General features: G+C 38.2%; 2 protein-coding genes across 3 annotated transcripts in view; one reads left to right on the top strand and one right to left on the bottom strand.

Annotated features, from left to right (window-relative positions):
* Positions 1 to 3327, top strand: part of LOC135167406 (myogenic-determination protein) — a 30511-nt gene extending 27184 nt beyond the window's left edge. The window contains exon 6 of the mRNA XM_064130570.1: positions 2599 to 3327. Coding sequence (XP_063986640.1) covers positions 2599 to 2723 — 125 coding nt within the window. The 3' untranslated portion in view covers positions 2724 to 3327. The remainder of the gene's footprint in view (positions 1 to 2598) is intronic.
* The window catches only part of LOC135167395 (43 kDa receptor-associated protein of the synapse homolog), a 124342-nt gene that overhangs the window by 61755 nt on the left and 50800 nt on the right, over positions 1 to 11787 (bottom strand). The gene's annotated exons all lie outside the window — the stretch shown is intronic.

Raw genomic sequence — 11787 nt, forward strand, 5'->3', positions numbered from 1 at the left:
ACTTAAGACATCCACTACACCAGAGTCATGAGTCCAACAGCTTATGACGACATTTCACCCTTTTTTTTTTCACTCCAATCATTTTCAAAGTTCTTGCACTCCACGAAGAGCCGATAATTAGACCAGGACGATGATTGCTTGTGATGGAAATTGCATCGTTCTTTTATCCGAGAGTCTCCATTCTCCTTTTTCCATCTTCACAGCCAACGTCATCTCCAGCTTTGATACGACGACAACTGTCTTTCTCGAAAAGTTTAGCTCTGGCCCCTCACCTTGTTATAAACCCCGTTGCATGCCACTGTCACATGGCCCAACTGACAGGTTCTAACGCTTGTAAAGTCTTATTTTGTGGTGCTCCTTTTTCAATGGATTATATCGTTCAAAGTTGTGTTTCTCACGTTTCTCTGGAATACGTTTCTGTCAGTTGCATACGGCAGGAGATGGTACATTCTTGAGCACTTGGGAATTTAGATATTCACGCCAAGGACGCCAAACCGAATCACAATCAGGAGGTGGTAAATGGAGATGTGGAAAGGCTTTTCTCAGACGAATGTATCGCTATTTTAGGGGAGATGGGCATGTGATGGGAAAGGGGAGATGAATTCTGAGTTTTCCTCTTTCTATTTTACTTCATCTACGAACATGAAAAAGTTAGATATGAAAAATAATTCTCAAAATTATCTTACAAAAGCCATTGCATAATTTCTCCCCTAAAATTACATTATGATAAGATTTTCTCATTGCCAGGGAATCGTAAATTCTCTGCCCCCTCCCCCCCCCATATTGATACTTACCAATTATTTAAAAAACACTAAATAATTCGTATCTCCTCAGCACCGAATTAAGATCAACCCAAGCCCATCCTGAATATAAGATTATTCTTCTCTCACCGAAGTTCTTCCTGCTCTTATCGTAGAAACCCCTGAGGCAAGATATGAACTTCCCCCGAAAGATACTCAGAACTTGGTTATTCTTGGCAGAGATGGAAAATACTTGTCTGCAAACCGGCTGAACAAGCACTTTTCGAATCCCACCTCAGTTATCCCCGGGTCCACCAATATCAATTCATCATCTCTGGATGTTCTTTCCGAGTCATTTAGTAACACATTGTAACAGCCTCACTGTTCACTCTCATTTCACAATTGTATTTATAACCGAGAACGTTATTCCCCAGGGGATGCGGACTGGAGTCGTCATTTTTAAGAGAAAAAAAAATCCTGAGATTGCGCCATTGACTCTATCCATGTTCTCGTGGTAATTAGAGAATGTAATTAGATGGGGAGCAAGTGGACCTTGAAGAGGACACAAGCACACTGTTACTGTATACCTAGGCTTCTACAGCCCTAAAGCACTTCTCTATGAAATGCAAATGGACCGAGAGACCTTCCGCTCCCTCTATTCAATAATTCCTTTGTTACCCCAACTCCAATCACACCACGGTCTATTCCACTTCACCCTAATTACCACATCCCTCCTCAAAGTTTCAATTCTCAACTTCACCATGTACTCGAAATTTCATTGTCTCCAACATATTCCACTAGACTATTTAATCATTCAAATGTTATCGATCATTTAATGCTGCATTACCTACCCCTCGCTACTGAATAAATCGAAACTTTCGATAATTTATAACTGTTTGAGTAAAATATAAAGTGATGGTTTCCAGGGAATTCGTTGAACCCGATGGATCGATACACATATTTAGAGAACAGCCGGGAATCGGGAGTTGATTAATTCTGGTATTTATTCATGGAAGTAAACTCCATGTGCATCTTGTTTTATTTAATTAGAAACGTCAATTCATGCAGTGACAATTACGGAAATTGGGGTGAATGGTCTTGGGGACTCGAGAAATAAAAAATTTAGTGACGTCAATTTAATTAATCATTTTATGGTAATTTTCACTGTATTTTTAACGCGATAGATTTCGTCGCCTCAGTGTCTGCTTCATATGACAAAAGAAGTGGTAATTTACCATTTTTAATGCGAATAGTGCCATTTGTTTCATTCAATATAATCCGTCAGTTTATGCAACGATAATTATTCAAATTGAGGGCAAAGCGTGTTGATGTGGTTCGAGGGGAGAGGGACATTAAATGCCACAAATTGAATTCAGTTTTTTTCATTTTTTTACATAATTCACTGCATTATCCGGCTCTCTCCATATTCTTGTCTCCATAATGTTGTTCCTGCTGCTCTGCTCTTGAATGTTTAATTATTCTTTGATACTGTAAACTTGTATTGATTATTCATTAATTATTAAAATTTTTAATAATTCTGAGGTCCACGAACTAAGAAAAATTCCCTAAATTGTTACGCCCCTTTAATTCTCCAAATTGCAAAATCAACTGGGGCATGCAAATGTGTATTAATTATTAATCTTCTCTCCAGCTGCCTCGTCTTCGCCGACATCTCCTCAGGCTGTCTAGAGCATCAAAATACGATTCCATGCAAACCGCGACACGTTTAATAGAATTAATTGCTCTCACTTGACAGAACCCCCAGATCGATTATCGATTCTCCCAAGCCACATAGTGCATACTCCATTTTGCCATTAACACATGTACCTAACAATGACTCGTTTTTTTTTGATTGCAGGATTCGCAGGAACAGAGAGCTCAACCAGTCAGAGCAGTGGTAGCAGCCTCGATTGCCTTAATATGATTGTCCAGAGCATAAGCGGCGAGTCCAATGATAATAGTCATTATCCACCTCATAATTGAATTATCAACAGTATTAAGTTGTTTTTTTTATTGCGTGTAACACGTGGACCTGATTACCATGACTATTTCTAGAGGATCAACATGACCAAAGGAAACATTTTTGTTCAATTGACTTAATTGTTCAGTGGGAAATTAGTTGTAAGATCGGAGGATAAACAATGCCAAATAATATTGCCAAAGGAATTGAAAAGGGGAAACATACGTCGAGTGATGTACAATAAAAAATAAAAGAGATTATTTTACTGCTTTTTTTATAGTAAAAATTATAAATTCAACTCTCTGGAGTGTTAAGGTTGTTGTCGTTCGAAATATTTATTCGACATTTTTTGTTTAAACTTTTATGGTGAATAGTTTGAAAGAGTAGCTGCAAAACCATCACTTTCTGGTTGACATTAACCGGTAAACTTTTTACAGAGACTGTCGTACGATAACGACCTTAAGAGAAGTTGATAAATAAATTAGTCATTAATTTAAGTGAATGCATAGTCGCAGATTTTATGATTCTGTCTCGATGTATTCTCAATTTGATAACAGAGGCACCGAATTGCTCAACATTTATGTAAATATCAATCACAATGACAATAAAAGAAATATTTGAAGACAAGATTTGTTTATTGAGATTACTTGCTGAAGGGACATGGAATCGATCAGTTGGTGGATTCACATTGCGGTGGGGGTATTACACTATTCAGGACCATCAGTCAAACGATAATTAACCAGACTGATGGTTGGAAAAGAGCAGTCTAGAAATATTAATGGAGTTAGCTGATGTTACTCTGGTCTTCGTCGAGGGTTATCCCTCACTGACAAAAAGTTATTAATGATATTCATGAATGGTTCAACACTTGGTGGACATCAAAGTCACTACTTACGAGTCGCCACTCGGTTTTCTACAAATATTGTGAATACTTGATTTATGGAGCATGCTGGAAAATGCAGGAAAATAAATTTTAGGTAAAAATTGGACCAGAGGATGAATGTTAGTTCTATTACAACAATTAGCCTCCCAGGTCTAATTTTTATCCAAAAATGTATTCAGTGTGAAGGAGATGAAGAGCTTCACGATGAATAACATTTTAGCAGATTTTCGAGATAAATAATTCCCCAATAATTACAAATCATATTGTAATTACCGTTTGTATTTCTCCTCTTTATCGTTTTTCCTCTGTGTGGTGTATAAATCAGGCAAAACTGCAGTTGAAAGTCATTTACGATTAAATTGTTCATACAGTCATTACTCTGCGCCATCGAGTTGAACAATAAAAAAGTTCAAATGAAAAAAGTTCGTCTTGTCGAGACCCACTCACCGGAAATGTAGCCAACGTCACGATTATTTCGGTTCCCCACGACCTTTGATTCAGCCTTTTTGATTAGAAAAGGAGACGCTCTCGAAAATTTTTATTATCATTGTTATCAGTGTTATCAGTATTAGGATCATTTTGGCTATTACTGCGCGGAAAAAAATTTTACGTAAAAATTAAATCTTCAGTCGGTGAAACGAGGGGTGAAGTTTAGTTTTATCAGAAAAATTACCCTCCTAAGTCTAATTTGATCTAAAAATTGGTTAATTATCATTTCGTCCCACGTTTCGTCCTCTACGGATCTAATTGCTATCCAACATTTATTTCTGTGTGCGTGTACTGCGTATGGAATAGTAATAATTAATTACAATTTCTGTTTGCAAATTCGGACGAAAATTCTTTAAAAATATATTTTTTTATTTTGTAATCCTTTAAAGCTCCAACTGCTCGCTTCCGTCGGCACGATAATCTTTGTAGTTTTACGTTCTACGGCAAATTACCTTTATGGCTGTTTGGACAGGCCGTGAAGCGCAGCCGAACGTCCGACACCCCTTCAGGGAGAATTGACGTCGACACCTTTTCCTGACTTTCGTTGAATCTTTCGCGTCATTTGCACGTTGAGATCCCGACGTTACGCACACTTTGAGCCAAAATCGTTTCAACTGAATTCCCCGACTCGCCTTCACCGAGCGGTAATTTTACATAAAAATCAGCAGCGAAGTGGGGGAGGGGAAATGATTTCTATGGGACAGTATCACCGGATGTGTCGTGTGGATGAGGTTGTTTGGATTTGTGGAGTCAAGTTTTTGGGGCGAAAAATATTCCCATGAAATGCGATACGACACGACAGTGTGACAGGTCACTCTGGGCCTGTTCAATTTTATTGGGACTTTTTTTCAGATTTTATTTTTGACGAATGACTGACGTACTTCATCGCAAACTTCGGAGCTTCCACTTATATTCAATTAGTGTTTATTGCTAAACTGTGAAGGCACAAATTTCATCTTTCACTTTGGGATATTAATGCTATTCTGGTCGTTACCCACAACCTCGTGATTTCGGTCATTCTCGGGGGAAGTAACTGTAATATTATTTAAGTGTCAGTGTTGTTTCAGCAACTCCCCTCTGTAATAATTTAATTCAATAAGAAAAAATCCCCTGCAACATTTTAATTTTAAATCAGTGGCGTTTTCCCTCCTATCTTCCCGCGAAAAAAAAAGTGTACAAGCTTTGTGCATAATTTCCAAAACAGATGTTGACGGAGTCTAGTGATCTCGGTGTATCGGATGCGGCGCTTCCGGCACTTGGCCTTAAAATTCAAGTGCGTCGAGTGCCGCAAAGTACCCTGAAGTGCTTATCCCCCCTCCCCCTATCTTTTTCACCCTAAAACCCCTACAAATATTCACCTTGTGGTTCTTCGAGTTACGGACACATCATAAATCATCGAAGATTTTTTTTCCATTTGTTGGAATTACAAATACGAATCTGTGAAGAGAGAAATGAATTTGTTTAAAAAATACTGATATGCGTAGGGATTTGGAGGGAACATTCCTTGGAAATGTTTCTTCATCGAGTTCAAACGGTCAATAAAAAAGGAAGAAATATATTCACGGAAAGAAATTTTGGATAAAAATTAGACGTTTAGAAGGTGAAACGTAGAACGAAATGATAATTAATCAGTTTTTTGGTCGTTTTGCGGAAAAATTAGACTTCGGAGATTAATTTTTGGGATAAAACTATCCTTCATCCCTCGGTTTGCCTCCCTGGAGGTCTAAGTGTTACCTAAAATTTCTTTCTCTATAGTTTTGCAATATGAGGTTCAAAAAAGCTCTTCGTATGTGCGCCAGGATCGGGTGAATCATCTGGACCAGCTGAATCCAACAGAATCCCAAGGATCTACATAAAATGAGATGAATATCTTTCGGGGATGTGCTCCCTCGCTCCACGCGCCCTTATAAAGAGGTTCCGGAGGTGGAGATCACTTGAGTGTTTTCAGTTTGTCGCAATTTCGGCACGTTTTCAAAACACATCGATGTTATACAGCTTCTGTTAAGAATCTCTCAGGGGTCCGGGGCAGCATCTGGTCCCGTTCGTCACGACTCGTCGAGTATTATCGGAAAAATTAGAGATTTTTCTGTGTCTTCCCGAGGGGATACGCCCTTCACTCGCCTTCAGCTACCCCTGGGAGTATTCTGTATTTTTTTTTCGATTTTCTCCTGCTCCGGAAAACACGTTCATTTGGATTGACTTTTGGGGGATACCCAATGAGACATAAATTAATTACGAAATAAACATTCATTTAGAATGATTGATGGACCATTTCTTTCTCAAAGGAAATAACATTTCAACATGAAAAAAAAACGCTCAATTTGATGAAAGTGTTTCATGAAATAGTTCCAGGAGTAAGTGCCTAAAAATCTACAGAAAAAAATTACAAAACTTCATTTAGTGTGTGTACATAAGTAATTATGTTTTACTGCCTATTGTTTACAGCAAATTTACTGCAAAAATTATAGATTAATTTTTTAATTCTCCATACAATGTATTATTACCTAAAACAATTACATGATCTATATAAAAAAGCCTGAAAATATATTACCAAGATGTTTTCTATTTTTCGAAAAACATTTTTCTGCCCTCCACTAATTTTTAATTTCGGTTCTGTCACGCTCCAACAGATAAAAAAATTGTTAATATCATCTGAAATCACTGTTTCCAACCAGTCAGCCCAGATAGACGTATTTTTTTTACTTTTCCACCGGAATACAAAACGAAGTTGTGGAATTGTGAATGTGTCGAGTTGGAAACTATCTCGTCGTCGTGTCCGGTGCAACTGCTACAACGACAACAATAAATTGACCGCAATGCACCTAGCAATACACACGCTTTCCTCCCTCCCGGAAATATGTGGAGAGGACTTGTGTTGGAAAAAGTGTCATGAAAAAAAATGAAAATTATGACGTATAAAAATGATACAAAATACTGAAGTTACATATTCGATGTTACTGGTGATGAAAATACGGCTGACCACACCCCACTTCCTTCCAAATACCACAATCTTCAAATAGATTCTACATTATATCACCAGAATGTTATATGTTACTCTTTATTTATATTTTATCGATACGAAATAAATAATTATTTATCCCCCATACTGTGAATTTTTACGAAAAAATACCTAATTCGTCAAATGAAATTGAGGCTTCAATAATCATTGATTAGAATTAAAGTAATCAAAGTAATTTATTTCATATCAAGTTAGATAATTGACGATTAGAGTCTAGGAAAAGTTGTCCATTACTTAATAATTTAACACTTAGTAATTTCCAACGTTTTATTTCACTTTATCTTCACGATTACCATACGTTATTTCTACTGATTTCTTTTTCATGTAGTAATACTCTAGATTCATTTCCAATACATCAAATTGGCAATATCCCAGGTCCTCCACTGATATCCAAAAACTCTCGACTGACCCACATTTCCTCCAAATTGATTCAATCAGAAACCGTTTGCGCCGAGAGAAAGAGAAAATAAAATTTAAAAAAAGGCAAAAAATAGGAAATGCATATTTAGGAGGGAGGCGTCGTGCTTCCGGATGGGGAAAAAGGTCAATCCCGCCTACAGTCTAGAGTTCTCTTCCTAAACTCATTAAGAAATTTGCCTCACCCCCACCCACTCAAAAAGGCCATTTAAACTAAGATGTGAGATATATCAAGAATAGCGTTGAGATGAAAGAGACCCCAAGGAGTGTTATACGATGGTACTTACGTTTACTAGGTGGCCAGTGGAATAAACGTGATACTGGCAGTAAACGTCATTCGCATATTGTATAAATACAAGTGGAGAAGATGTAATACTGCATTAGCCAGAGTTTGATGTTATATATGCGCTTGAGTAAAGGGACCACACGATGTGGCAGTGGTGAGTACAGACACATGAGTAACATCTGGAGTGAGAATTCACTACGGGTGGTGCGAGTCACAGATGACCCTTTAGAGCTCATTGGAATTCACGCGATCCAGGGGGTCAGTCAGGCCCGAGAAGGGCTTTTCAGGTGATGGGATCAGTTGCACTGCACGGAGAAAAAAATCGGTGAAAAATTACTGTACCGCACGGAGAGAAAAATTATTTAAAAACTACGATGCCAGTTTCGTAATCTGACAGTCGAGACAGTATTCAGTAAAAATGACGGGGCACGACGGAACGCGCGACACATGGAAAGAAATTTTAGGTAAAATTAGACCTTCAGGGGTGAAACGAGGGACAAGGGTTAGTTTTATCGCAAAAATTAGAGTTCCAAGTCGATTTTTTCCAACAAAATTTGACATAACAGGGGTTGATTATCATTTTGTCTCACGTTTCGTCCTCTGGAGGTTTTTATCTAATTTTTATCAAAAATTCCCCAGTAAAAATACCCTCTTCAACAAATTCATGTGCCCCAATAGAAATCATCCCCTCTAACGGACCAACGACAAAAACTTAAATTGAGGACTTCCGCATTTTTCTCAATTTTGTGTCAGAATTAATTCTTCTTAATTTAGTATTTGCGATCTCGATGACTTCATGGGACTTTCATATCACAGAAAAGCTCCACCTCGAAAGCCAATTCGATGATAAAGAGTGTCCCACTTGGCTCTCCCTAATTTCCACGAATTCCATCTGAGATGGAGCGAAGACAAACAATTTCCATCTCAATTCTTTCTCATCCAATTTACCGAATGGATTTTTATTGACTTTGAAGGCTTTTCCGCTCATTCGCGATCAAAGATCGTCGAGAGAAGGGAGTGCAGTAGCAAACTGCTCTCTTTCCCCTCCAGCCCAACACCCAGTTCCATTTCAATGGATTCAGCGGCTTCAAAGTGACAAAGGCGAGTGGAAAGAAAATAAAAAAAACCACAGACTGAAGATGAGGACTGGAAAATCGATCAGATGGAGTACAGGAGAGGGAGGTACGTGGGACGCATATTGGGATTTAGGGTCACTGTGGCCCAACAACATCCCATTTGGGTAACATAATGGGCTTCCAGTTGTGTTAGGACAATCGACGATGAGAGCCGATTGGAGACTCGTGCCTGGTGTTGGCCAATACCTCGGGATTACCTCCATAACATGTACCACTCGGAGGGAATCGCTCCACGTCAACATCATTGAATTTCAAATGGTAACTGCGTGGGGCGCATCGCTTCAACAGTCTGTTAGATAAGGTCTGTGCATGTCCAACTATATTGGGGTATAAAAACACTATTTGAACATTGATTGAAGGACCTACGGTTACACTGGATAAGTGTCAACTGCACATTGAGAGTGAAATTCTTTATAAATTACGTGCCGGTTCCGTAATCTGCCAGTAAAAGAAGGATTCGGGAACGTTTTGGACTTTTTCCTGAAAGTTCACTGAGAAAGTGCGTAATGAGATTTATTTGCAGTCTCTATATAATGCTGAACTCCTACTTTACATTTTTGTAATATTGAAAAATTATTTCTGTATTTTTATAGCCCATTCGTTTGCAAATTTAAATAAAAATTACGGAACGCTAAAGAAAATTCTGTGACAGTTCAGAAATTTTTTTCTCAACTATATTTCACTCCGGAAGGGCGGGAAAGATTCGTAATTTCGGTTCAATATTTCTTTCCGTATGAGAGAAAGAAATATTTTGGAGCACATGTTCGGGAACGCGTTTTTGCAGGTCAGTCATTGGCTGATTGTACAAGTGATACTGATTTCGATTTAGGGATTTAAAGAGCGAAAATTTCATCAACACAGTAATACGATAAAAATCCTTGACATTGATTGAGAATTTACGGGTAGATTGGATGAATGTTAACTGAAATACCCATCAACAATTTTTTCCTCTTATCTGAATGCCACTACAATGTTCCAATTCCATCGAATCCCACTCGTGAATCAAAACGTTCCACCCTATTTTTGTAATTAAATGGAGTGTAATAGCTTTCGAGATTGAAATACCCTGGAATTTGAAATGCTCCTCTCATCGAAGAAGAAAAAATCTGTCGCTTAGAGAGCGTCATTTACAACAGCCTCCCCTTAATGGCCGCACGTCAATTTCCTCCGTTCAGGGCCATTAAGCAGGGTTTTCAAAATATGCTGAAGAAGAGTGAAAATTTTCCCGTTCTTTCTGGTGCCAGAGATCACATGTACATACTCTGGGGTTGAATGATTGACAGCTACATCAAAAACTCATCAGACTTAAACTTTGGTAAAACTGTTATTTCCATTTCATATTTGTTCGTTTATATTCTTCGAGAATTCATTTTTTTCTGGAGAACAATACAATCGCTAATTACTTTTGATATAATTGAATATTACAAACTTATGTGGTACATTGAAAAAAATTAATTAAATCCTCCAAACGATTGGGTAATTTCTAATGAAATTTTCGGGGACAGACAAGTTTGTCGTAAATGACCAGTTTCGACTGAAAGTTTCAGGCGGGATTTTGTAATAATGTATGTCATTCCCTTAAACCACTGGATTTTCCGACCGGATTCAGGAGCTGAAGTCTCCTAAAATTTTGAAGGAGTATTTCCGTTTATCGTGTGAGGTCCACATGCAGTATTTACGCATTTATCCTCGGCTAATCCGCCTGGATTCCGTACATCACGTACACGGGATTAGTATACCGTGCCAGTGAAAAATTCTTCACGTCTCCGGTGGGCTCCTTACGCACCAACACTGCCACAAGTGTCATTAGTATCTCTGGCTTTGGCAAGATTCTACTCTAAACACTGAGGATTAGAGTGGACGGGAGGAAAGACGATTTTTTTTTTCATTTTTTTGAAAATATTAATAGGGCTGCTCAAGTGGAAATTCGGGATTCCTTCCAAGCGAAGGTGTACGCCAACGGAATGGAAGAATGACCTGGTACAGGATCATTTTTTCTGATGGGACAGAGAGAAATATTTACTAAAAATGACGGGACACAATTTCGCTCATCAACTACAGAATTTACTGGGAGAATAAAAAAAAATTATTTTATTGCCAACATCTGGCGACCTTTTGCAATTTTTTATAAAACGATTGATTAAATAAACGTAAAAAATATCCTGGTTTAAGAATTTATTGTCATTCAATGACTCGCACAGTTTCATTGGTGTATATTTGCAGTAGATTTTAACCCGTTTGCACAGACCGAAAAATATTTCGTTGGGTTCTCCTTTCTTTTTAAATAAAAAATTTAAAATACAATATTGGTAGTGACCTCTGTGTACCGCAGGCGGAACCCCCATGTTCACAGGGTATCTACAAGTGTCTGCATTCTGCATGTGGCACATAGAAGTCGCTACTGACATTATCCTGCACATGAGGGTTCCGCCCGTCGCACACAGAGGTCACTACTCCCATTATTTATTTAAAAATAAATGTGAAACTAACGACACATTTAATGATCAGTACAAACCTACCAACAACAGAATTTATTAATTTTACGAAAAGCAATCACCCGACCTTTTCCCGGTACACAGCGCCGCCCGTCATCCCGAGGTACATGTCCACTATTTTAGGCAAAACATATAGACTAAAGCAGAGGCTCACACCAATGTTAGTACAAACCCCAGCGATGAGGAGCGCCACCGTCGATAATAAACTGGAGTGGGGGAGTAATCACAATTTTTATTTGATTGCATTCGATGATTAGGGTATCTACAAAGGAACAAACCTTCATATTCGTGATCTACAAACGATTTTCTACAAAATTAGCGACAGTTCAATTAAAAAAGTTGATTTTTCATTTTGTCCGGCC

This window comes from Diachasmimorpha longicaudata, chromosome 11 (genome assembly GCF_034640455.1).
Source record: "Diachasmimorpha longicaudata isolate KC_UGA_2023 chromosome 11, iyDiaLong2, whole genome shotgun sequence".
Taxonomy (NCBI): domain Eukaryota; kingdom Metazoa; phylum Arthropoda; class Insecta; order Hymenoptera; family Braconidae; genus Diachasmimorpha; species Diachasmimorpha longicaudata.